Genomic DNA, 25,751 nt, shown 5'->3' on the forward strand with positions numbered 1-25,751 from the left:
ATAGCTATCAGGAATATATTAACTCTGTAAATCATTTGAATTAGGAAGCTTTCCTCCCTTTTTCTTTGCTCAGGAATAATCCAAGTAGATCGGAATTACCTACTGCTATAAAGTTTGAAAGGACCTTTTCATAAAACCTCCTGAATTGCCTACCTGAGAAGTTTAAGGTTTTAACTTAGCCAGATACATTGGTCTTTTTCCATTGATTTCTTCATTATATATGTTTAGAAAGTCCTTCGCCAATTTGAGAATGTTTGAATATTTATCCACAGCCCCTATGTGTTTTGGTTTTATGTCGTATTCATAATTCTTTAATCCATCTAGAATTGTTTAGATGAAGATACAACTCCCTTCCCCCAGCCAGATCGTTAACTAATTAGGTGATAATCAATCCATTCCTGCTAATTTGCATTGCAGCCTTCATTTTATGCAATGTCATGTATTCTGGAGTCTGTGGATTTCTGTTCTATTGATATGTAAATTCTTTTTCCCATACTGTGTTTTTAATTATTGTAACTCTCTCCCATACATCTTAACACTGAAAATTACTAAACGTTCATGTTTTAAAATGTGAGTAAATACCACCTGACCCACACTAAGTGTTTATGATTTTAGACAATTGAGGACAAGTTTTAAAAATCCTGTTAAGAACTTGTTTAATGTATATTTCAGCCAAATATTTTCATACTAGATTTTGTTTTCTAGAAAGAAGGAGGAATAAATAGAACAGATATCAATACTCAACATATTCAGTTTCATGCTGTGAGCATGACTTTCAGATACATAATTTGGTGTATGGAGTTTTTTCAGAAGGAAAAAATGAATAAAGGTAGGAACTAAATGCACTTACCATTGAAGACGGTACAAAGTTCAAGTAAACTGAAGCAGACACTAGTAAAGATTTTTTAAACTTATTGAAGAAAGCTATTTGTGGAGTAGATCTAGTAATGTTTAATTTTTTGAACTGTATCATATAGTTAATACATTAGTTTAAAATATATTCTTTAACAAAATGAATCTTTTTATTTCACTAATCTAGCTTATTTTTGTTTTCCAGATATTGTTTTGTGTTTGCTTTGGGTTACCTCACAGTATGCCAAATTACTAGAGTCTATATCTTTGATTATGGACAATATTCCGCGGATTTTTCAGGGTAAGCCTGTTTATCTATTCTAACATGTTGGTTAAAGGACAAAATATAGTTGCATTTAGTGGTTCAAAAGCTCTGTTAGTTGAAAATTCTTTTATGAATTTAGCATTTTTCTTCTTGTAAAGTGGTCTTTTATAGTGCTACATACGTCACAAAAATAACCTGGTTTTTAAAATTGACTTATACAAAATTTCTAAATATATGGCAATTAAATTTGTTGTACAGCATTCTGATATTGAAAACATTTTCTAATTCTGTTAGAAATTTCTGCAATCACTTATAACTAATGAAAATCAGCCCCTTTGAACCTGCATCCTTGCTACCTTCGCTCCTTCCCCCCGCCCTTCCCTCCCTCCTTTCCTTCCTTCTTCCTTTCTCTGGAGTCCCTTTTATACAATCGTTTCACCAGCTTCTGTGTAACATCTGATTGCTTGTTCTTGCTTCTTAGCACACTGTGGGACTTTCTTTGGACCAGAGGGCCTCGGACTAGCTTTGTCATTCTGAATTTCCAAGAGAGGGCACTTGAGCATGTATTTCTATGCATTTCACTTCTATGGAATGTTTTACATTCTTATATTCAGTATTCTACTGAGTGGTAGAAATAACTTCTGGCTTTTATTCCTTCAAAGGAGATTGAGTACCTCCTTGGTACTGGAGAGGTCTTTTCCCTGTAGCAAAACTGATGGAATGTCTATTATGAGATAAATGCAGTCCAAGTCCTTACCAATGAACTTGCTCACCATCTTTATAAAGGGACACTTGCTAACACCTAGGTACCAGGTGGGGAAGCTGAAGGTAAAACTCTATAGTCTTTATGTCAAGCCTGACAGCTTTCTCTGTTGAACAAGATACAGAAGACCTGCTTTTAAGTCAGTCTTGAGTCATCTGGACAGGATAAAAAATGACCAGTAAATCCAACTTAAGGATAAGTAAGTGGAAAAAATAAAACAAATCATGACATCTATGAAAAAAATTGTTCAACAATAGAAAAGGTCCAAAGTTGTATGAGCTTAGAGAAAAATCACTGTTATAAAACAAGAGAATTTCAGAAGATGAAATATCTTTTTCTCCTTAATGAGATCAAAGTGGATTTTACTTTTATTAAACAGATTTTTAAAATAGGCTTGGGTGAAAGGAGACTGCATCCAAAAGAACAAACAAAACCCAGACAAAACGAAATTGATTAAATACACTAAAACACTAGTTAGTCAAATTAGCAATATATTGAATAGAATTGAGAAATACACCTGGCATTCAGAAAAAGTGAATAGATGCTGGCGATCTAGCTTATAAATAATAGGAATTCTTGAAGAAAAGAGCTATTGAGCAGAATCAATAAATGTATTGGGCCACCATGAAAATCTTGGTGAACCTGAAGAGGTAACCCAGGTCACGTGTTGTCATCCTAGTATAACGAAAGTAGGAACTAGCTGCTTATATTTTTAAACTGCCAGATTTAATAAGTAATTTAACATAGCTGAATTGAGTCTATTAGTATGGATTGGTACAAGTACAAATTCGTGAGACCCAGTATTTGCTGGATCCTTGTAACCCCTCCTTCGTTTTAATCTTGGTCATTTTTTATTTCCTTTATCTGCTGTTCTAAACTCATGTCACTCTCTAGCTAGGGGTAGGCTAGCACTGTCAAAACAACAACATCATTTCGGTGGCTTTACATAATGAAGGTTTATTTCCCACTCACAGTACAGTCCAGTGAGGAGGGAGCCTCTGCTCCGCACGGTCATTCAGGGAACCAGGCTCCTTCTTTCTTGTGGCCCTACCTCCTTCAGGGTCTCTGGAATCCTCTTGATTAAGTAGATGAGGGGGCGTGTCCAGTAGTGAGTTGAGCAAAGAGAGAACATGCCATGCTTTCTCCCATTCTGTTGGAAAAGGCTAGTTCCATGACCCCACAATTTAGAGGATAATTTACATTAAGAACAAAATGCGTGTGACATGGCTTTAAGTATTTTAGTGAAATTAAAACTTTCATTTAAATGTTTAAGTATAATTTAAGATATTGAAGTATTTTAAAGACTTCAAAGAGAAGTCAAAGAGAAATAACATAGCATTTTAAAGGTGGACAACCTGATATAAAACTCCCAGTTTAATGTGTAATTTTTATCCGTTAGGAGAAAACATCTGACCATTATCAGTGAACTGATAAAGATTAGACAGAGACACATCAGCTCAAGGAGACCATCGAGGCTGAACTAAGTTAAAGGACTCTCTCTTTTTTTTAATGGGCACAGAAGAGAAAAGAAGCATTTAGAAGCCTTGAGTGTGTTACAACACATGAGCAGAAAAGATCCTGACTTGATCCTAATTAGGATAGATATGGTAGCCATCCAAAATGTTGGCTGTCTGAAGAAGGTAGAACTGAATAAAGGGAACCATTCTTTGTGCTAAGCTGTCCCGTTGCCCTGAAGTTAGAAAAGGGAAGCCAAGCTCTTGCTGAGGAATAGCATGGGAACTGTTTTGTACAGGGCAGTGTTACTTGCAGAGGTGTGGAACACTGATTTTGTGTGTGTGTGTGTGCACGTGTGTATGTGTGTGCAAAGAGAGAGAGAGAAATAGGTTCAATATACATTTAAAATGTTGATTAGATAAAAGGGACTCACCTCTTAATAGAAGCTTCTTTTTGCAGAAAGGTTGAAAAGCTAGGTTGTTAGCTTTCACATTGGCCTCAGAAAATAGATACAAGAGAAGTATAAAACAATGAAATAACTTTCCTTTATATCAGCAATAACCGGTTAGAAAATATAATGGAAAAAGGATCCTAGTTTCAAAAGCAGTAAAAACTATGAAATATTTAAGAATACATGTAAAAAGAAATGCAGGGACCTCTGTATAGAAAACTATGAAACTTTACTATAAGATATAAAAGAAGACTGACTGGAGAAACATCTTGTTTATTCAGACAGTAACAGTCAGTATTGTAAAGATGGTCCTTTTTCTCTAGTTAATCTGTAAATGTTATGCAATTTAAGTTGAGGTTTTTGAGGGAAATTAGACACACTGAAAAGTTTCTCTAGAAGTGTTTGAGACTAGCAAGTTCAATATAAAAACATACACTGCTTGTAAAGCAGCTGTCATTTAAATATTGTAGGACTGACATAGGAATAGCCAAATCCAAGAAGCCAGCATAGAGAAACAGACCCGTGGATCTGGGAAATAAATGTACAGAATGAAAATGCTGGGAGTATAGGTCCATGAGGAAAGCCCCTCTCGATATTCAGTAAATGGTAGTGAGACAGAAAAAGAAATGTAAATACTTGCACCCTTGTAGATGGAAGCAGAAAAAGATATTTTGGGGGCAGGAAGATAATGAGTTCTGATTGGAGTATGTCGATTTTTGTGGAGCTGAAGGGTTGGTTAAGCATCCACCTAAAAAAAGATACATGTGGCGTATTTTCCATTGAAATCAAGAATATATTTTAGAGCTAACCAGATAGTATCAGATGCTCAGTAAGTATCTTATTACCAGCTGCCCCCGTGTGTTCATTCAGCTAAGATGTACTGAGCATGCGCTGTACGTTTCGCTGGGTGCTAAGTACTTTTGCAGGAGACAGTGCTGTCAAGCAGAAGAAGGGAGAGACCCTTTGGTCTAAAAGCTTCATTCCGTCTCTCTGTGCTCACTGGGCTGAGTCCTGGAAGGTTCCTGCCGCTCCGCACCGTCCTCCGCTCTGCTGTGCCCAGTGCCTGTGCTGTAAATAGGGCTGATGTAAATTATTCAGCCCGTAAACCGCAGTGTTCCATTTATCCTGTTTCCTCCTGTGGGAGCGTCTCCCGACACCTCGACCTACATTTGGTTAGGGGAAGCATTCCGCCCAGCTGCCACTGATGTAGTTCAAGTTACCAGGAATCAACAGGCACGGGTCTGTTATATGGTTTGGTATGTCTGTTCCCCGCCCTACCTGAGCCTTTTCCCCGATTTTATGTTTGTTCACAAAGCAGTGTGGTATAACGGTATTTATCAGGAATCTGCAGTGTTCTCTTAAGACTCTAAAAAGTTGATCTCTGGCCTTCAAAGCCCCCATGTGTGTGCCCAGCCTCACCTCTCAGCCTGTCTCGTCTGATGCTACAGCCACTTTCATGTACTCACACTTCTGCCCCTCAGATTCCTTATGCCGGAACACCCTTCTCAACCCTACCTGCATATCCAGACCTCCCTGCTCTTAAAGGCCCAGATGAAGTGACTCCTGTTCGAGGTGTTTCCCCCTCAGTTTGCTTAGTTTGAAGTTATCTCTCATTTCTCTACACATTTCTTCAAATATCTCATTTAGCACTTAACACTTTTTTTTTTTAATTTTTAATTTTATTTAATTTTATTTATTTTTGGTTGCATTGGGTCTTCGTTGCTGCGCACGGACTTTCTCTAGTTGCGTCGCGCGGGGGCTACTCTTTCGTTGTGGTGTGCAGGCTTCTCATTGCGGTGGCTTCTCTTGTTGTGGAGCATGAGCTCTAGGTGCGCAGGCTTCAGTAGTTGTGGCACATGGGCTCCGTAGTTGTGGCTCGCAGACTCTAGAGCACAGGCTCAGTAGTTGTGGTGCACGGGCTTAGTTGCTCCGTGGCATGTGGGGTTTTCCCGGACTAGGGCTCGAACCCATGTCCCCTGCATTGGCAGGCGGATTCTTAACCACTGCACCACCAGGGAAGTCCCAGCACTTAACACTTTTTTGTGCAGCTCTTCGTGTACCGGTTTAGCTCCTAATTTAGTGAGAAAGCTCCTTCAGAGACAGTACTTTACAGTTAATTATTGCAGCCCTCCAATGCCTTCTGTTGAGCAGCAGTTCCAGTATTTATTGAACAAAGGTTTTATCAAACATCTGCTGTACCTCAGATACTGTTCATGGTATTTGTCCTATTGCTGTTTTATTTAATCCACACGGTGGCTTTATTATCCCCATTTTATAGACGATAATTTTTTTTGGGGGGGCAGTTAAATAGCTCCCCCATCTCCACAATTGATAAGTACTGGAGTCAGGACGTGAGCTGCTTTCTGACTCGCGGGTCCACCTGTCTGTTCCCCACGTCTCCGCCCGGTTGTCCGGTCAGCATCTCACACTGAACTTGCCTAACACAGGATTCCCAATTTCCCTTCCCTGTTCCTCCTGCACTGCTTCTCAGCCGGCCCCATCCTTCTGTTTCTTGCTGTGGTCAAAAACCTTGGTGGCTTCAGGTCTCAAACCCTGTATCTGATCCATCGTCAAATCATCATCAGATCTCACTGTCTTTACCATCAGAAGGTGGCTGGAATCCATTTCACAAGGCCTGTGCTGTCACCCTGGTCTGGGCTGCCGTTCTCGCCTGTCTCTTAGCCCCATCCCAGCACCCCAAAGTCCTTTCCACCCAGAGCTGGAATATACCCATTTAGAACCGAGTTAGTTCTCTCCCCTCACCCTCCACAGTTCCCGGTGTGTCTCGGGTCACAGCCTGTGTCCTCACGACGCCCTGCAGAAGCCTCCTAGATCTGACCCCTGCCCCCCGTCTGTCTTCACCGTCTGCTCCTGTCCTTACTTGCCTGCTCCAGTCACATCGGCGTCCTTACCAGCCTTCCAGCAGGCCAGTCACACCCACCTGGGGGCTGGTGAACTTGCCTCACCAGGGCTTGCTCCCTGACTCAGGTTCCCTGTGAAACGTCACCCCCGGGTGAGGCCAGTCCTCACCTGCGTCCTGGCACTCCCTCTCCCCCACCCTGCTGAGCAGGAGAGCAAGAGCTGGCGTACGATATAGTTACCTGTAGGTTCATCTGTTATCCGTCCCTCCCCAGTACAAGAACGAGAACCCTGTCTCGTTCACGGCTGTGTCCCCAGCACCTGGTGCCTTGCAGGTGCTCATTAGATACTTGTTTTCCGAGTGAGGGAGTAAAGGGGACGGATGGATGGCTCAGAAGCCTTTTCCATCCTCTCTCACTGCACATTCCTTTGGTGTTAGGTCCGTGGGGTTTGTTGGTTTCAGCGGGTTTTGCTGTTTTGGAGGAGAGAACACCTGTGTATTAGACATGCCTGGGAGTGGAGAAGTAAGTTTGGTTCTGTTAGGTCACTTGTACCCTGGTGACAGACTGACCTTTTACCTAGTAGGTGCTCGTAGTTGCTTTGTAGCAGCATTGTTAGAGTTTAGCAGTCTCCTTGAAATAATGGAACAATCCAGAAAGTGATTGTTCTTTTTTAGTATTCATTCTCTGATAATGTTTAACTACAGTTTGAGTTTCACTGTGTGATAGAAGTAAATCCCATTATTCTCCTTCTTTGTAGAGGAAAAAAAAAATGCATGTAGATGTTTTAGTTAAAAAGCAAAGTTAATTTGTACCCTTTTAAAAAAATTATAAGAAGTCTAGAGTTTTTTAGTTCTTTACATCTTATTTTATATTACCTGAAGCTCTTTCATCGGTTGAGGTATTTATTTTGAAGAGCTAGAGGGCACATTTTTCCATGTTCCTGGCAGAGCGCCGGGGGAGAAGTACGTGTAGTCCCACCTAAATCTAGCGACGTCGTGGTACAGAACGTGCAGGTGGTTCCATCCAGGCCCGGGCCTCACTCCATGGAGACCCGAAAGCCGACTGCTTGCCCTTCCCCACTGCACCCCGCAGCCTCCACCCCAGGGAAGCAGGAGAGTCTGATTCACGTCGCGTTATCTCAGACTTCCTAGGACCTGGGAAGTGATTAGATATTGGATGCAAACAGGTAGTTAAAATGTCAATAAAGGTGTAAGTGAAAATTGCATGAGTCACTCTGTCGCCATTCAGGTATTTGTGAACAAAGGGCACTGTTAGGAAAACCACTGCACTTCACCTCTTTGTCAACCCTGGGAGTGTTTCCACTCAGAAGCGTCCCCTCTGCACGCTGGGTTCTGTGTGCTCCGGGCGGCCGCCGCACGCACCAGCCCTACCTCCGTCTCTCTGCTCTGTCTCCCGGCCAGGCTCATGCCTGTGTGGGACCCGTCGGTCTGCCTTCCCCTCTGGTTTACTCTTCTGAGCTCTCGTTAGTCTCTTCCTCCCGTGCTGAGCTTCCCCCTAGTACTTTTTTGCTTTCATTCATAAAGGGCCCCTTCATAGTCACTCTGTAATGATTTTTGTCTTCTGTCCTTTTACTGTCACGTTAGCCACTCCCTGACCCCCAGCCTGTGACAGGTTGGAACAGAGGCTGTGGAATGGCCACCTCTTTAAAACCAAAGGAAATGTTCAGGGATAACGGTCATCAGTTAAGGAAACAGAAAAGTCATGTGAGACATTTTTACAAGCCAGCCAGACCTTTCAGCCTGAGTATATAGCAGGTACCGAGGGTGCAGAGGTGAACAGGGCAGTGTTCCTGCTGTTAAGTAGTCCGTGGGTTTTGTGGTGACAGGAAAATCAACCAGTAATTACAGAGCAGTCTGGTACCTGTTTTCAAGCACAGAGGAGAGCGGACAGGAGGGAGGGAACATCATCTACCTACGGAAGGAGTGATGGATCTTGATACTCAGAAGATTCAGCTTATGTGGTATTTTAGAAATATTTATTCAGCACACATCCTGTGCCAGGCACTGTGCTCGGCCCTGGAGGGTCCGTGGTGAAAAAGACTGTGAGCTCCTTATAGCAGCGACCTTCTAAAGAGGGAAGACAGATTTTAAAACACAGCCGCCACTGGATAAATGAAACACCCATGAATGTGAAAAATTCTTTGAAGGAAATAAACAAGACGCTGAGATGAAGTGAAGGGCGTGTGTCGCATTTGGGCAGAGGTGGCTCCTGGGGTAGAGCTGCCCACGGGCCTCTTGTACGGAGTGACTGTTAAGCTGAGGCCTGAAGCAGGGGACGGGGATCTCCTTGCAAAGCAGCTCCAGGAGGAAGCAACGTTTGGGGAAGAGTCTGGAGCATGTGGGTCTGCTCCCCGCCTTCTTTCCACCTCTGTTAGAGAGCATGCTCCTGGGAACCCTCCGTCCCCCAGCCCAGCTCACTTCCATGAGAGCCTGCGCCCTACACACCTGATAGAGTAGAAATTGCACGGGGCTGCCAGTAGGCACAGTAAGGGCACGCACTCAAGAAGCACATACTTGCCTTTGGAGAACATCTGATGTATATGGACCTAACAATTTAGTACATCACTGAGTTGATAGCATAAAGTTAATAATTATTTTATCAGGTGTTTTTATGATGTTTTAAGGTGATGTGAGAATTAAAATTTAGAACCGAAGAGTATTTTCTCATCCATTTTTAACTGAACTATGAAGAGAATTAGGCAGGTGAGAAAACTGATTCTTTTCCCCCAGGGAAATGGGAGTTACAAGGTATTTTTATAATCCTCAAAGGCATGTAAAATATCTTGCAAAGTTAAAAAAAAATGGCAACTGGGTGTTGAAAGCAGCCTGGGGGGATAGGTTAGCCGAGGAATAATTTCCTGAGAGTGAGTGATGTATATGTAGGAACTGACCTTTAAGGGAACTCAAGAGGAATCCTCTCCGTTAGTACTTTGAGTTTAAGAGCAATCGTCATCTGACAGGTTTTTTATGAGATCTTGCCTGTTAGGTGAGGCCAGTGAGCTGTAAGTTCTCGGGGGGCCCAGGTCTGTGCATCTCATGCCAGTGGTCGGACCATTTAAAACAAACCCTTGCTGGCGTTGCTGACACGGTGAGAAATCACCTCCTTTCTTTACATGTTTAAAGATGCTGGTTGTTTTGGTGAAGGTGGCAGTCTGTGCTCTGAGCAGTGGACACGGGGAGGGGCGGGGCTGGGAGGGTAGGGGGGAAGCTCAGGGTCTTCGTGGTGGGTCTGAGCCCCCCTGCCCCGCTCCCCGGCTGCGATGGGCCTTCCATGATTTCCTCCTGGTTTTATTGAGATTCCAAACATATAAACAAGTAACTTAGGGTTAATTGTTCTTTAATACTAATGTCTGTAAACTAACGTAAAGGATAAAAATGTAGCCTGGTGGGTTTTCTTATGTGGATTTTTTTTTTCTTCGCAAGGTATCCATTCAATTAGAGATGATGAAATATGGGGAAACGGTGGCCATTTTCTCGCATGTGACACACATCGAAAGTCCTCTTTCCGTGGCGCGTAGCCTGGCTTGTGCAGCTCCAGGGTGTTTTAACAGCTGCTCCCCCGCCTCGCCTGGTTCCTGGAATAGGGACATAGATGTCGTCCTTTCTCTTTTTGCCCATTTCCATCTTTCTGTTTTGCTCCACATTTCTCACCCAAACTCCTTTAATTTTCTACCTATTCCCCTTTTCCCAGGCGACTTACTTTCCATCTTTAAATTCAGCCCTGAGGCAAAAGGCAGCACAGAGTATTGAAAAGTACTGCACGAGAATGGGGTGATGGGGTCCCATCTGGCGGCTGTGTGGTCCTCAGCTCTGGCCTCAGGTTACAGGCAGGAAGTGAGGACGTGGGGCTGCATCTCTGCTCACACGGGTTTCCTTTAGAGGATAAGCCTTTTCTTAAAGCGAGGGAGAAAGCCCAGGTCCCCTGTCCTCTGTCGCTTCCCCAAACACAGCAACCCTGGAGTTCTCTCTTTGAAATTCCTTGGGGTCTTGTTTTTATTAAAAAAATTTCAGGGTTTTGTAGTCATAAGCAGAATAAAAACTCTTTCATATATCATAAGTATTATTTTAAATTTCTTCTTTTAAAATATTTATTTTCTGTTTTGTCATAGCCCAATGATGATAATTACCCAGAAGATCACTAGTTTGGCTTATGAAATTCATGATGGTAAGAATTTGGAAATTAATTTTTCATCGCTGAAAAGGTTATATTCCAAGCATCATTTGTTTGAGAGATTATGATAACTTTCTATTAGAGGAAAGAAAGGGATGGCGGTAAGATAGGGAAAATATTGAACTCTGCTTAAGGTTACTAAAGTGTGCTTGTTTTCTTTCACTGTTTATTCTTAATTTTGCATTCAGTTCAGTGACAAAAACAAAGTAAAATAGGGTGAGTCAGGCACGTGACCCACATCAGTGGCAATTTAAAATATGAAGGAAATAGACATTTGGTCTAAATCAAGTTTTATTAATCCCTGCTTCATCTCTGTGTTACATTTTTATTAAAATTTGCATGTTTTCCCCCTGCCCCTCTCCCTTATACACATGAACACACACACATTTATGTCTCCTTTTAGTACAAATACTTACATATTCATATTCTGTATCCTCAGTGAATGGACACCTTGCCATGGCAAATGCTGGCAGTCAGGACTCTGAGTCCTAAGAGTTAGACTCTGGTCTCTTCAGAGACTGAAGGAGGAGTCTCTGTAGGGCAATCATTTATATGCAGCCTGGATGGATTTGCAGCCTCATAGTACCCATCACCCATCCTGTGCCACCTGCTCGGGCAGACCCACAAGAATTTTCGAAGTGTGTTGTTGCTTCTTAGACCTCCTCTGGCCTTTAAATTGGGTTTAAGATTCAGTAAGTTGATGTGTAATCATAGGTAACGTTCTCCTGTTTGGAGGACAGGTAAAGAAGTGGATGAAGATGGTATACTGAGTTCAGTTTCATTCACTAGAGTCACGTAGGAGTGAGGAAATCCATCCTTGCTTTATACCGTCTGTACCATTGAGATTAGTCATTGGAATCGTCCAATAACAGAAACATTTTCATGCCTCCCTTTGAAAAGTCATTGCATTTACTATTAAATATGCTAGCATTGGGGAATTTTTAAATGTAATAATACTTTCCTTTAGAAAAGAGTCAGATTAGTTCCCTGACATGTGTTATTTATCTTGCCCAGAGCCAGACGCGTTTGGTTACGTGATGGTCCTTTCACATGATTGAGCCTGTGTTGTAATGAGAAGGAAAGGGACTAGTTATACCAAATAGACCAGAATTGGGATTATAACATGAATTTCAAATGAGGAAAGTAATGCAAGTGTGAATGGGAAGAAATACCATTCTTTTCTTGGGAGAAATCATAATTGATAAATTGCCTATTTTTATTTCTCAGGGATGTTTCGAAAGGATGAAGAACTGACTCCGTCACAGAGAGGCTTAGCGGTAAGGTATGTGCCTTTAAATCGTCTCCTGCCGAGGTTCATGCTGTCCCTGCTGGGGACACACACTTACTCATGGCCAAGGCTAACTTGTCCTCCTAGAAGCTCTTAGTTCATGAAAACCAAACATTCCTCCGTCTGCACACCTCCCGCCACGAAATCTGGCTGGGCTGGGCCTCCCTTCTAAGACTCCCATAGCACCTTGAGTATTTCATCATGCAGCATGCACCTCCTGTAAGGCCACAAGGCATCTGCGAAATCTTCTGTCTCTCCTGCGAGGCTCTGAGTTCCCTGAAGGCAGGAAGATTGTTTGGTCTTCACGTAGTAATTATGAGTCATAATCACAGCTACCATTTATAGACCAATGACCTGATGGCAGGTGCTGGGCTTAGATGTGTTAATATAGCACAGAGATGCCATGTTTTGAAATAATGAAGAACCAGCAAGATATTCTCATTGGTACTTGAGGAATTCATTTTGGGATAGGCTGCTACTTTGTTTATTGTGTGTCCTGTGGACTCATCTGAGAATAGCTTAATTTCTTGGCAGGGCCGATCTTAATCTAATGTAATTAGAGGTCAGATACTCAATCTACCTAAAGAAAAACTTCCCACAAGCACCTTGTTTCCTGTAAACCTGGAACTAATAATATATTCTTGGCTGTCAGAAGAATGAAATTGTTTGTGTAGTAGGAAGGCCCTACCTACCCTAAGTGCTCACCTTTGGTCCCAGGTGGTATGTCTTGAGGATCTTCTTATATTTTCCCCATCTTTAAAATTATTCTATTTTGATATTCACTATAGCCAGTCTTTATATATCAGCGAATGCGCACTTGAATTTATTTAGTTGCTGAGAGGTTAGTTTGACCTGGGCTCTGTGATCTGTATGAGTCCTCGGTCCATCCCAGGAACCGCTCGTCAGGAGCCACTCGGCCCTGGTCCCTCCTTTCCCTCCCACACGGCCACCTGGCAAGACCCCAAACCCGGTTACATTCAACTCTCCGCCCGCCCGAACAGCGGAAGAAGGCAGAGTGGAAAAACGTTGTCTTGCCGATTGGAGTGTTTCGGATTTGTTACCCCAGATTTAACACGACGGAGCTCAGTATTAACCACAGTTCCCCTGCCTCCTCCCCGCCGTCCACTCACTTTCCACCTGCTGCAGGATTGGGAACGGCGTCCTCCTTTCTCCCCCACTCCCAGCTCCCCGTCCCCGACGCGCACGTGGAATGGTGTTTGCTTTTTGGAGAAAATAAGGCAACTCTACTTCATTCTGCAACCGCCAAACCTACCAGCCTGCCTGTGTCTGTAACAGAATACTCTCCTTTCCTTCCCAGTGCCACGTACACACCGTCCGCAGTCCCGCCCAAGGCCAACTTTTCACGTCAGCGCTGAGTCCAGTTGCTTCTTGAGCACAAAACTCAAGGATTTTGCTTCTTCAGTTATCCCATCTTGTGCATCATCACTCATCAATTTTTCCCTCTCTGTGGGCTCATGCCCACCAACTTAAAGGGAAAAAACTCCTTCTTGACCTCACAGCCCCTTCCAGCTTCCACCCCATGACTCTCCACTCCTTTAGAGCAAGACTCCTTGAAGGATTTCTCTATTCTTACTTCCTCATCTCCTTTTCTCTCCCCAACCCACTGCAGTCAGGTTTCTGTCCTCGATGCTTGTCTGCCACCATTCTTTCAAGGTTGCTCTTCACCTTGGCAGATTTAATGGTCCGCCTCGGTCTGCAGGCCGCCCAGCCTCTCAGCACCACGTGACCCGTTGGCTCGCTCAGTCCGTGGAACACCTTCGTCGCTTACCATCGGGGCCACCACATGCTCCTCAGTGTCCTCCTGCCTCACCGGCTGCTTCTCTCGGTCTCTGCTGAATCCTCCTCCTCTGCCTCACTGCGAAGTGTTCCTGTGCTGCAGGGCACATCCTTGGACTTTTCCATCTTCTCCGGGCGATCACTGGCCTTCCATTGGCTTTAATACCGTCCACACATTTGAAGTCTGCTACGTTTATATCCCCATCCAGCCTCTGTCCTGGGCCCCGGCCTCGTATGTCCACCTGCCATTGCAGCGTCCAGGCGTGGAGGGTAAACAATGTCTCAAATGGAACCTGTTTGAAATAGAACTTCTGATTTCCGTGTCCCTTCTCCCACTCCCCATCCCCGTCTGTTCTTCCACCGTTACTTCCCTCCCAGTTGCAAAAACTTAGGCAAACTTCCTTTCTCTTACTGCAAATCCACCTCACCCTCAAGTCAAGTGAACTCTTCCTCTGAAACCTGTCTCCCACCTGACCATGACATCTGGCCGTCTCTAATCTGGCTGGCCTCTCAGCACCGTTCCCCCTGACATCACCCCAGCCTAACCTCGCTCTCTACCTGGTCCACTGTCAGAGCTTTCCTGGCTGGTCTCCATTTTCTCTCCTGCCCATCCGGCAGCCAGAGATTCTTTTACTACGTATTGGATTATATTATCACCCTCTCCTGATGAAAACCCTCCCGTGGCTCCTCATGCCATCGAGAATAAACTAACAAAGGTCTGACGGCCGCGTGGCAGGTCCCACAGGAGCCGTAGCCTCCTTTCCTCCCTACTCAGCCCACCTGTTACCGCACAGCCCTCCCCTCCAGCACCCTGTAGCCCTTGGCCCTGCTTTACTTTCCTTCATCATATGTATCACTGTCTGATGTTTTCTAATATATTTATTGGGATTGACCCTCTCCCTGTCCCCCACTTGTCAGCTCCAGGAGGACAGACCTTCGTCTTCCTTATCATTACATTCCCATCTCCTCAACAGCAGTTCGCCCTGGGGGTGCTTGTGGCCCCCAGGAGACATTTGCCAATGCCAGGGACATTTTTGGTTGTCACTGAAGGAGAGGGGTGGTGCTCCTGACTTCTGCCGGGTCAAGGCCAGGGGTGTTGCTAACGTCCTACAGTGCACAGGACGGTCCCCTTCAACAGAGAAATACTGTCCCCAAATGTCAGTAACGCTGAGACTGAGAAGCCCTAAGCTGGGATGACGCACAGTTGATATCAAATAAGTATTTATGGAATGAAGAACGAATCTTCCACTTGATGTCATAAATAGAGTATTACGGTTATACTTAGTTCTCATTTCATAGCGCGTATTATAGTTATCTGCCTCTTTCCTAACGTGACTTGTCATTTGTATGTCAGCAAGTTTCATGGTTCAGAATCATCTGTCCTTGCAAATTATGATACATATTTGGACGTGGTAAGATTGAGATGCGCCTTGACAACGTGGCATTGTTTTGGTCTTGAAATAAGTGGTGTTGAAAATGGGGCTCTGTTGCCTGAGCACAAGGGGCTCTTTGGCAGCTTTGTGACGACGGGGCACTTGTCCAGGTGTGCGAGGTGGTGAGAAGGCCCTCTGTTTCGGTGTTACATGGAAAGAACTACAAGAGAAAATCTGCCAGAAACATTTTGCTCCCAATCACTTGTGAGCCCTCAAGAAAAATTACTTAATGTTCCAGAAACTTTTAAATGTAGAAAAGTAATTCAGGAAAAAAATTTTAAGGAGTTTTGGCTAAGGGGTGACCTAGCTGAGTGTCAGTTGGGCCAGAAGCACTGTTTTCTCTTTGTTTTTTTTAATAAAAATATACATGAGGGGGTTCTGTCGACTCCTCTTGGCCATAGAGACTGTGCTTTTTTAGCAGATCACCTGTCATATTAGAGAGGAAGACAGGGCTGTCACACATTCAAGAGCCTACTTACTCTCCCCGGGTGTAGCTGTTCTTTTATTTGTGGTAGTTTATAGCTGTCAGTGGATGGCAGACTTCACAGATGGAGCTGGTTTTAAAAAATAAAAAAAATACACTTCTGATGCATTTACATGATGATATACATGGTCTGCATTGTCTCCTACGTTATTAACTGTTTTTCTCCCGGTTACCTGCATTGAGAACTGGAATGCTTGGTACACTTTAGATACTGTGTGCCATTTGGACTGACCTGAGAGCAGTTGAATTAAAAATGTTGCAGTAGGGCTTCCCTGGTGGTGCAGTGGTTGGGAGTCCGCCTGCCAATGCAGGGGACGTGGGTTCGAGCCCTGGTCCGGGAAGATCCCATGTGCCGCGGAGCAACTAAGCCCGTGCGCCGCAACTACTGAGCCTGAGCTCTAGAGCCCTCGAGCCACAACTACTGAGCCCGTGCGCCGCAACTACTGAAGCCTGCGAGCCACAACTACTGAGCCTGTGCTCTAGAGCCCGTGCGCCGCAACTACTGAAGCCCGCGAGCCACGACTACTGAAGCTGACGCGCCTAGAGCCTGTGCTCTGCAACAAGAGAAGCCACTGCAATGAGAAGACCGCGCACCGCAATGAAAAGTAGCCCCGCCTCGCCGCAACTAGAGAAAGCCCGCGTGCAGCAACGAAGACCCAACACAGCCAAAAATAAATTAATTAATTAAAAAAAAAACATTGTACGACATCCTTGATTCCTTTCTCCCTTAGGCCGCACATCCGGTCCGCCAGCCGACCCCAGGGCTGTCCTGCCAGAATGCAGGCAGACGCTGCTCTTCCGCGGCCCCAGCCCCGTCACCTCCCCCTGGAGGTCAGCGGCCTCCTGACTAGTCTTCCCCCTTCCACCCTTCTCTGTCCACACCCAGGGGCTAGAGGGATTCTTTCAAAACATAGGTATTTTAAAAGCCGACCGTAGTTTTTCAGCACATTCAGAATAAAATCCAAGGTTCCCGCCGCGCCTTGCAAGGCAGGCCCTGTGTTACCTCACCTCGGCTCGCTGACTCCCCTCCTGCCTCTCTGCCTGGCTCAGCCCGTCCAGCCGCACCGGGCTGCCTGCTGCTGGGCCTGCCCCCGGCTCAGGGCTTTGGCCCTCATCGTTCCCTCTGCCTGGAGCCCTTGTCCGGGACAGTCACACGACTCACACGTCTCCTGATCAGAGGGGCCTCCTCTGACTCATTAATACACCAAAATGCCCCCTTCTCCTTGCACTTAGCATCTCTGAAGTTACGTGATGTATTTTTTTTAATTGTTTATTTTCTGCAGCTGTTCTGTAAGCTCTATGAATGCAGAATTCCTCTGTTTTATTTACTGCGCTATCTCTAGAGCCTGGAGCGTGTGTGTAGTAGTCGGTGCCCACGTAGGTTTGTTAAATGAGCGAATGGTTGACTAGTAAGAGATGGTTCTTGCTGCCATGTCTCGTCCTCCTCGGGTGTGTTTCATCATGAGGAGTTAGGTAGAAACCCTTCGTAGTTGCTCGCGAAGACCTGTATGGAAACTCTTCTATCCAGAAATACTGTTGCTCATTCCTTCATCCTGAACCTTTAACTTCTTATTGTTAGGATGCAAATGAAAATCAAAGCTTGTTTTATTTTGGAAACGATAAGAGAAGTGAGGTTGGAGAAGATCATTCCTGTCACATTTTCTGGAAGCAAACGTTCCATCTCACACGTTGCGTGTCTTTTCGTTGCAGACGCATGCCGAGCCTTCTGGAGTATTTAAGTTACAACTGCAACTTCATGGGTATCCTGGCAGGCCCACTCTGCTCTTACAAAGACTACATCACTTTCATCGAAGGCAGATCGTACCATATGACACAATCAGGCGAACATGGAAAAGAAGAGATACAGTATGAAAAGACAGAGCCATCTCCAAATGTAAGATCATGAGATTCGTCTGCAGCCTCTCTAACATGTATTGATTAGCCTTGTTTATTTCAAGATACTAATGTTTTCAAGTTTTGAGTTTACCCATCTTTTTCTTTAAAAGCATTTTTCGAGGTAAATGACCCTTCACACAGTACCCGGTGGTGATGCCTAGTAGAAGTACAGTCGTGATTGAAGAACAAAAGTAACGTTACTTTAAAAGCCGTGCTGCGTTCCTTAGTGAGGATAATGCTTTGTAGTCATGGAGTATTTTGCAGAAAAGCCCATCTCGTGGATCTGACCGAGCCTCATTTTCCAGGCTTTTTCCTTAGCTGTACCTTACGTCTCTCCTAATGCCGACCATTGCCAGTTGAAATCTCACGCCTCTTTAAAGGCCTACTTCAGATTTCACCTCTTCCATAAAACCTTGTCCAGTGTTCACAATAAAAAAGATAATAATAGTGAACACTTTCACAGCACTTTCAGCCCTTAGGACAGTCTTGCGAGGCAGCTGCTTTATTCTCACGACTTCACAGATGAGGAGGCTGAGACTCAGAGGCTAAGTAATTTGACCAGGGTTTCCCAGGGTGGCCGTGGGAGAACCGGAATTCAAGCCCAGGCGGTCTGAGCCTCACACCCGAATGTAATCTTTATTCCCTGGAACAACTGCTGCTCCTTGTTCAGGGAACCTGTGCAGCTCTGTGCAGGCCACGTTCTGCTGGACTTGATCTGGTAGAATCTAAAGGTCCATGAGAAATAGGCCAGTCAACAAGTCTGTGAGACAAAAAGGTGGGGCTAGTATGCTTTCTCTGAATGTGGGGTTTGGAACAGAGGACCAGCTCCTTTCTAAGTTATTATGAAACAAAGAGTGAATGAAGACGTGCACTCATCTGCAAAATATCTCGTATTTTCTCTTTCGTGCCGTGCAACTCATTGTGTTTTACACCAGAAAGATGCTCTTGTCTTCACAGTTTCCGTTAACTGGCCAAGTGTTAACTGATAAATGCCAGCTCAAACTGGGACGGGAAACTGGGTATATTCAGATCTCTTCGCTGACTGTTTTGTGTCAGGCTGACCACTTAACCCTTCAGAGGCCTCACTGCTGTAGGAGGAACTCAAGGTAGTTAATAGACAGCTTCGATATCCCAGAGGTTCATTCTAGAATACTGGGAAGAGAATGAAATTAGGAATTTAGGAAACTCCTAGTAAGGAATTTAGGAATTTAGAAATTCCTAACTAGGAAATTAGGAATTAAGATGCTAGACTTAATTTTGTAAAATGCTGGAAAAATATCAAGTGCAACAAACATATAAGTAGTGGTAAATCAAACCCAACAAAAAGCAGTACAAATTTATGTATTACTTCTGTCGCCTCACTCTGAATTTTTATGGGATTTGCTCTTAGAAAACGTCACTTTCCTCCTTCAGGTTATGGACATCATAAATAAGAGATTGTTGACAATAGCAAATACTCTTAATATATTATCTCACTGTTCTAATATATTTTAAATTTAAATTTCATATGTACATAGTTCACACAGTCAAATAGTGGTCGTTAATTTACAGATCACTCAGAGGCACTTAGAAGCTCTTTGTGTTATGAGTGGGGTGTGTAGACTCTTTGAATCCAAAGTGGGTCAGTCAGGTACCCAGCGGCCCATTTGTTGGGGGCCTCCCAATTGTCTTTATCTGCGTTAGTTAAGATACAGGTTTGGCTGCTGAACCAAGGACCAAAATAACAGGAGGTTAAACAAGGTGGAAGTTTATTCTTCTCTTACAGGACAGCTCAAGTGTCAGCGGTCCATGGGTAATATGGCAGCTCCGCGGGCGGGGGAGCCAAGCTCCCGTTTTGGCCATCCTTAGGGCGTTTCCCTCATCCTCATGGTCTAAGATGGTTCGCCACAGAAGTTGTCCATGTTACTTGTGACCACATAGCTACAGTCAACTGCAAAGGAGGCTGTGACGTGTGGTCTTTAGCTAGACTTCACCGTGCCCAAATAGAAAATCCATTGCTATGTAAGAAGGGGAGCACGTCTCCTGGGGAACACCTGTCAGTCTCTGCTGTGATGCCTGTAGGTCTTTTCTCTGAGGCTGTTTGGTTTCTTGAGTGCGGGCTTCTCCCGTCTTCTGCCCGGGGTGTTCAGACTTGACTGCTGGTCTGTGGAGCTGGGAGGGAGGGGCTGCAGACATCGCCTCTCGGGATGCATCCACCGCAGGCTCCACATTCATTCCAGCCCCACTCTGGACCCGCGTCCTGAAGCCTGACTCTTTTCTGGTTAGGCTTCCCTGAGAGTTAACTTCTGGCCTCCTGCCAGCATGGGGGAGAGGAGGCTGTGGGAACGGGGGGGTTACACCTGGCTTCCCAGCTTCAGGCCCCCTCACCCTGCCTTTCAGAGTTCCTGATCCCGCATTGACTGAGGTTTTTTGGGGATTCTCGTTGGTGTGTGCGCCAGCTGGTAGTTGAGATCAGGTATATGTTCCTTTAACTTGTTTTAAACTGAGACCTGGAAACTAGTGTGTACAGTCTAATGGCCACAGTACTTCTCATTATGTTACTAAAGTGATGTACCCGATTTTTAGGTTCACATATGAGGTCATTCGGTTCATCTCACTTCATTTATAATTATAATTTTTCCCTAATTACCTGTTGCAAATTCAGATGTGTAGGTTAGATATTTTGGAGGTAGGAGTGAAGAAAAGGTAGCCTTACTTTACTGGAGGAAGCTTTGAAAGACGACCAGGAAAATGAGAATAAGAACAGTTGCAGCGAAGAACCCTTGACCTTCCAGCGCCTCCTGAGAATAAATAAAGGTTTTTCGAAAGTGCAGGAATCAGGCATGTGCTCTGACTCTCGCCTTTGAGCCTTTCTTTTTGGCCCCGTTACAGAAAGTGTTAAATACAGGTGTTCATCTGCAAATTACCGTAGTTAATTTGAATACTATTTGATTACTGTGCAGGACACTAAATCCAAGTATTTTATTACATTCTTTCGTCTGGATCCAGCCTTTTCTTTCCTCTGTTTGTTTCTTTACCTCTGTAGCCTGTAAAATCTCCTTTATATTGAATCAGATTGAAATAGTCTAGCCTACTGAAAACACAAAAACACCATGAGTTGGTGTTTTTCAAGGTAATTTAACCTTACCAGAATAAAGATTGTCCTTTTCTTTCCATCAGAATCTTTATGCAGATCTTTTTGTTTTCTTGGGTGTGGCTCTTTTGGTTTTATCATTTGAACAAAATTGCTTTAAAGAACTTCCAGGTTTAAAGAAACGTGAAAGTTGTTTATTGTAAAAATAGTTTTCTATGAAATACGTAGAATTTGGAAAATAGGGAAAAAGCACAATGGAAAAAATAAGCCGTGTGTGTGTGTGTGTGTGTGTGTGTGTGTGTGTGTGTGGTCACATAAAATCCACTACCAAAACTTATTAATGTTAACATTTTTACATAGTCACCCTAAACACCTGTGTTTGCTTTTAGTTTTTCTCAGTTTACTGAAAGTCCTGAAAATACACATTGGGGTTTCTAGTGTGATTTGAGCCATAACCCAGAGGCAGTCATTAGACATAAGGCTTCATGTGTTCAGACTGAGACAGTGGCGGCTTTAAATTCTGAGCACGCCTGAGTTCAGGATTTTGGATGGAGTTACAGGGTTAATACGACCTTCAGGAAGAGTTATGTGGCAATAATACGCAAATACGTATCAATTAAGTTTACGAAGTCTTGTCTTGCTTTCAGCTCGCAGTTATTCAGAAGCTCTTAGTCTGTGGACTTTCCTTGTTATTTCACTTGACCATCTCTAAGACATTACCTGTGGCATATAACATTGATGAGCATTTTCAAGCTACAGCTTCATGGCCGACCAAGGTTATCTATCTATACGTCTCTCTTTTGGCTGCCAGACCCAAATACTATTTTGCATGGACGTTAGGTAAGTAACACGTGAATAAACCTTCGTGTCAATGTGTGGAAGTATAAATCTTACCCTGGTGATAGCCGGGAGAATACCCTCTTGAGAATATATAGTTAAGACCAATGAGAAAAACTAGGGTCATCTATGCAGGAGAAACAAACCTTAAAGTTCATGTCCTACATATAAGGATAGAACCTAAAAACTGTTAGGAGAGCCTAAAAACTGGATCAAGGCCCATTTTATTATATCATATAAAAATGAGAATGAATCTACTTTGACTGTTTAAGAATTAAAGATGATAGTATATGATAACGTACATCTTCTGGGAGAACATAGTAGTTTGTTACATAGGTTTGTGATAGTTTCTTTTCCTTTGTGTATCACAGCTGACGCTATCAATAATGCGGCAGGCTTTGGATTCAGAGGATATGACAAAAATGGAGCAGCTCGTTGGGACTTAATTTCCAATCTGAGAATTCAGCAAATAGAGGTTAGTAAATCATTAAGAAGTTGGTTACCATATGACACTTTAAGTAACATAATTTGCCTTCATAGGTTATGATGTGATGTCCCAAGACTGGTCCTGAAAGATTTGTAATAATAATACTCATTCTTTCAATCAGCCAATATTTATTGGTCATCGACCATGTGCCCCAGGCCCTGGGGAGCCAGTGAATAAGATCAGTACAATCTGGGCTCTCCTGGAACTTTAATCGAGTGGGGGTTACAGGGATACAGAAAGATTGGCTGTGATCAGAGAGATGTAGGGCATTTCTAAGATAGGAGGCCAGCTTAGACTAGTGAGGCGATTGTGTGTGTGTGTGTGCGTTAGGAGGATGGGGCTATGTCAGGCGGAAGGCGTCGCCCTCCTGAGACAGTGACCTGTTAGGAGGGTGCTGTGTTAGTCCAGCATGATGGTGACCTCAACCAGGGTCGTGGCAGTGGGGCTGGAAAGACGTAAACACACTGGACACTGTTTAAGAGACTCAGCAGAACTTGGTGATACATTGGAATCAGCAAGAGAGAACGAGCTATGAATCATGCCCAGAGGTCTGGTTCAGACCGCTGTGTTCACCGTGGTACCGTTCACTGGGGTAAGGAGCAAGGGGTAGGCGCAGGTTTGAAGGGAAAGGTGGTGTGTTCAAATGGCAGACTTACCCGGGTGGTCCAGCCGGCCAGTGAATGCTGAGGCATGGGCTGAGATTGTAATTTGGGAACCATCGCACTTCAGGTTTTGGGGGGAACTACGAGAGTAGCCATGAGGGACACCGAGGGGGTGGGAAGAGACGAGAGCCCCCAGAGGAGCCCCCGTCTTACAGGCCAGGCAAAGGAAGGCACGCGGGGGGGTAGCTGAGAGAAGAGAGGAAAACCAAGAGGAGGCATTGCTCTGCAAGCCTGCGTGAGGGGCTGTTCCCGATGGGAGAAGTTACCGGAACTTCGGGTGAGAGGCTGACCGGGAACGAATAGTGAGCGGAGCAGCCGGACCCACTGCTGGACCTTGGCACCTGCGGTTGTGGGACCACAGGACATACAGGCCTGATCAGGTCCCTAGATCCTTCTGCCGTTGGAAGGGACCCAGAATATAGAGAAGTAAGTTAGACACCAGGGCCAGAAGCGGGGAGTGCCACAGGACCAGTGACCCGATTTCCCGCACAAACGCACGGCATGGGAAAAGCGGGGGGCAGAGAGGGGCTGTTACACATTAAAAGAGACGTCAGCCAGCCGTGCCATGTGTTTGCATCCTGACTGACCCCGCCAACTGGAAAACCGTGTTTTTAAACCGTCAGGGGTATTTGAATACAAAATGGATATTGGATGATATTAAGGAATTATTGTTAATTTGGTTAGATCTGGTCATAGTTTTTTTTTTTTTTTTGGTCATAGTTTTTTTAATTTATTTTTTTATTTTTATTTTTTTGTAACATTTTAAAAAATTATTCTTATTCTTTTTTTAAAATATATTTATTTATTTGGCTGTGCCGGGTGTTAGTCGCGGCCTGTGGGCTCCTTAGTTGTGGCATGCGAACTCTTAGTTGCGGCACATGGGATCCAGTTCCCTGACCAGGGATCGAACCTGAGCCCCCTGCGGTGGGAGCGCGGAGTCTCAACCACTGGACCACCAGGGAAGTCCCTGATCATAGTTTTTTTTAAAGGTCCTTATTTATTGGACATAAATTCTGAACTATTTACAGGTGAAATAAGATGTCTGGTATTTGCTTTGAAATACTCTTAACAGTGTCAGTAATAAAATGGGGAAGGACAGGCGAAAATGGATAATTGTGGAAATTGGGTGATGAATATATGGCCGTGTTTTAACGTTTTGTTCATTATTGCCAGCTAAGGAGGTTTTGAGACTTTTTTTTTTCCTAATCAGGCCCCATGAAATTTTAATATCACAGATATATTGTATATCTCTTTATATCCTATATGTATATATGTGCCTTATTCATAAAAGAGTAAGATTTTATTGCCTCTTAAAAAGTTTTCATCCTCAGATTTTGACGAGAGCAATAAATAACGGAGCAGAGAATCTAAAGTGGTGAGAAGTGCAGAGCCGAGGAGGGGTGGTTTCCCAGGGGAGGAGTCGCGGCCAGGAGACCAGAGCTTCCCTCTGAGATTGGAGGGTGGCGTTAGTCGGGGAAGCTTGAGTGAGGCCCTGGAAAGGTAGGAAGATGTGCAGACCACTCCTCCAGGGGGAGCAGGTCCCGGGAGGCCAAGACTCCCAGGGGCCGGGGAGGGAGGCACTGAAGGAAGTGAAGCTGCACCTGATGGGGTGTCCACTCCGGCCCCCGGTTAACGGCCACTGAAAGGCCATTCAGCTGCTCCATCAGGAGTGTCTTTGGGATAATTCCATGGCAACCCCTGTAAGTGTTAACACACAGGAGAAAATGGTGAGAATCCATTTACCTCACAGATGTTCCCTCCAGTAACTCCTTTTATAGAATGATGTTACTCTATTAGAAAAAACGGTGTTAAGGAAAGAGGTCGTACACTACCATCATTGTCAAGTAATGTTCTCTTAGCACAGTAAGACGTTACTTACATTTAAAGGTTCATTATTTTGTCGACCAAAGAAGAAAGTTCCTTTGTTTTTCAGATGTCAACAAGTTTCAAGATGTTTCTTGATAATTGGAATATTCAGACAGCTCTTTGGCTCAAAAGGTAAGCTCCTTCAAGAACCGTCATCAGCTGAGCTTTGGCCTCTAGTTCTTGAGGCTGAGCTTCACGGGGTTCACATTCTTAACTAAATTAAATTCACGCTGTGACCTTGCGTTAACCGGGAATCAGAGTTAATGTCGTCCGAAGCAGGGTGCTACCAAGTCAGAGAACTGTTTAGGCTTGAGTCATGAATGTAGCCCACTGACCTCGTAGCCTGCCTTGAAAGACGCCCACCAAGGTTTGAGATCACCAGTATGTCCCTCATTCATGGGAGATTTGGCCAAACAAAAATGCCTACACAGCCACCATACGTATGCCCTAGATTTTGCACAACACTTCCAGTTTTAAAATATTTCAGGACAGCAGACCTTTATATGTTGGGCACAGGCTGCAGAGACCCAGCCTCTGCAGTGGGAGGTCACCGTCTTGGTACAAACTCGGTAGTCATCTCCATGTGCTGCTCCCTGTCGAGAATGATGAGAGAGTGAGTGGGAAGCGTGCGGGAACGAGGGGCAAAGAGGCGCCTGTGCCGAGAATTATGAGGGCTTGTCACGTGCACACGGGGAAGGCAGAGGACCGATTACAACTCCCAGTGGTCCGGTCTCCTTGTTCTTGATGGGACACACTGCCCGATCTTGAGCTTATTTCATAAAAGACTGCTCCTGGGATGGGAGGGCTCTAAGCACCGTTCTGTGTAGAGAAGCCTTCTTCTGTCATGTCCTTTACTCATGACAAGTTCAATCCCTTTACCTCTTGAAATATCGGAAACACATTATCATCGCTTCATGGTGCCTTGCAGTCTCCCCAGTGGGTGGAGATTTCCCGAGCTAATCTGTTGTGTTATTTTTTGTTGTTGTATTTTAAATTTGATACCTTAGGAAAATCTTATCTTCATCTGAGTTCTCTGCCTGTGACAAGAACACTTTACACTAAGCACAGCCTACTTCCCAGAAGACTATTG

At 44.3% G+C, this 25,751-nt stretch overlaps 1 protein-coding gene across 5 annotated transcripts in view; it reads left to right on the forward strand.

The window, feature by feature from the left end:
• Positions 1-25,751, forward strand: part of MBOAT2 (membrane bound glycerophospholipid O-acyltransferase 2) — a 117,039-nt gene that overhangs the window by 79,470 nt on the left and 11,818 nt on the right. For 3 of the 5 annotated variants that reach the window (XM_082425852.1, XM_082425855.1, XM_082425854.1), the window contains 7 exons: positions 1,058-1,153; positions 10,777-10,832; positions 12,066-12,120; positions 17,551-17,734; positions 21,457-21,649; positions 22,018-22,121; positions 24,729-24,793. In XM_082425852.1, the coding sequence (XP_082281978.1) occupies positions 1,058-1,153; positions 10,777-10,832; positions 12,066-12,120; positions 17,551-17,734; positions 21,457-21,649; positions 22,018-22,121; positions 24,729-24,793 (753 nt within the window). Of the gene's footprint in view, positions 1-723; positions 830-1,057; positions 1,154-10,776; positions 10,833-12,065; positions 12,121-17,550; positions 17,735-21,456; positions 21,650-22,017; positions 22,122-24,728; positions 24,794-25,751 lie in introns of those variants that run through there. The other 2 variants (XM_082425856.1, XM_082425853.1) reach the window with 2 other exon arrangements.

Source organism: Balaenoptera physalus (genome assembly GCF_965194825.1).
Source record: "Balaenoptera physalus genome assembly, chromosome: 15".
Lineage (NCBI taxonomy): Eukaryota > Metazoa > Chordata > Mammalia > Artiodactyla > Balaenopteridae > Balaenoptera > Balaenoptera physalus.